The following is a 452-nucleotide window of genomic DNA, read 5'->3' as shown; positions in this document are numbered from 1 at the left end:
TGATATTTCAGAAATTTATGATATTATAGCTTGCATGTACCAGTTAATTTTATATGACTCTTAGGTTTTAATGACAAAACAGTCAGTAAAATAAACTATTTTGATTATTTCCTTTATGTTGTTTCTGTAATATTTAGTTGTGTACATTGAAAACTTATCCAGTGCCAAACTGATAGAGAATCATGTGATTATGAGGAGACATTAATTTTTTTTTGTAGTTTGCTAATGTATTTCAGGCTGTTGTAATTGAGTCATAAAGCTTTATAGATACTAATTCAAAATGAGTTTCAGCAGGCTGATAGTGTAAACCGCAGCATGGAGAGCCATCGGTCATCATCTCCCATCCTGGGAAGGACCTCACCTTCCAAAAAGGTGCAATACTTCACAGCCTTCTCAGGTGAGGTGTATTGTTATTATTAATTATGATAATAAGTGGGCAGATGCCAGATTGG

The 452-nt window shown here is 33.6% G+C and overlaps 1 protein-coding gene across 1 annotated transcript in view; it reads left to right on the top strand.

The window, feature by feature from the left end:
- Window positions 1-291: 291 nt before the first annotated feature.
- LOC119590578 (facilitated trehalose transporter Tret1-like) overlaps window positions 292-452 on the top strand; it is a gene marked incomplete at its 5' end in the record, with an annotated part of 8,390 nt that continues 8,229 nt past the window's right edge. The window contains 1 exon segment of the mRNA XM_037939252.1: window positions 292-397. Coding sequence (XP_037795180.1) covers window positions 292-397 — 106 coding nt within the window.

This window comes from Penaeus monodon, chromosome 27, assembly GCF_015228065.2.
Source record: "Penaeus monodon isolate SGIC_2016 chromosome 27, NSTDA_Pmon_1, whole genome shotgun sequence".
Classification (NCBI taxonomy): domain Eukaryota; kingdom Metazoa; phylum Arthropoda; class Malacostraca; order Decapoda; family Penaeidae; genus Penaeus; species Penaeus monodon.
Note: the sequence above shows the minus strand (reverse complement) of the source record. Positions and strands in the feature narration are given on the sequence as shown.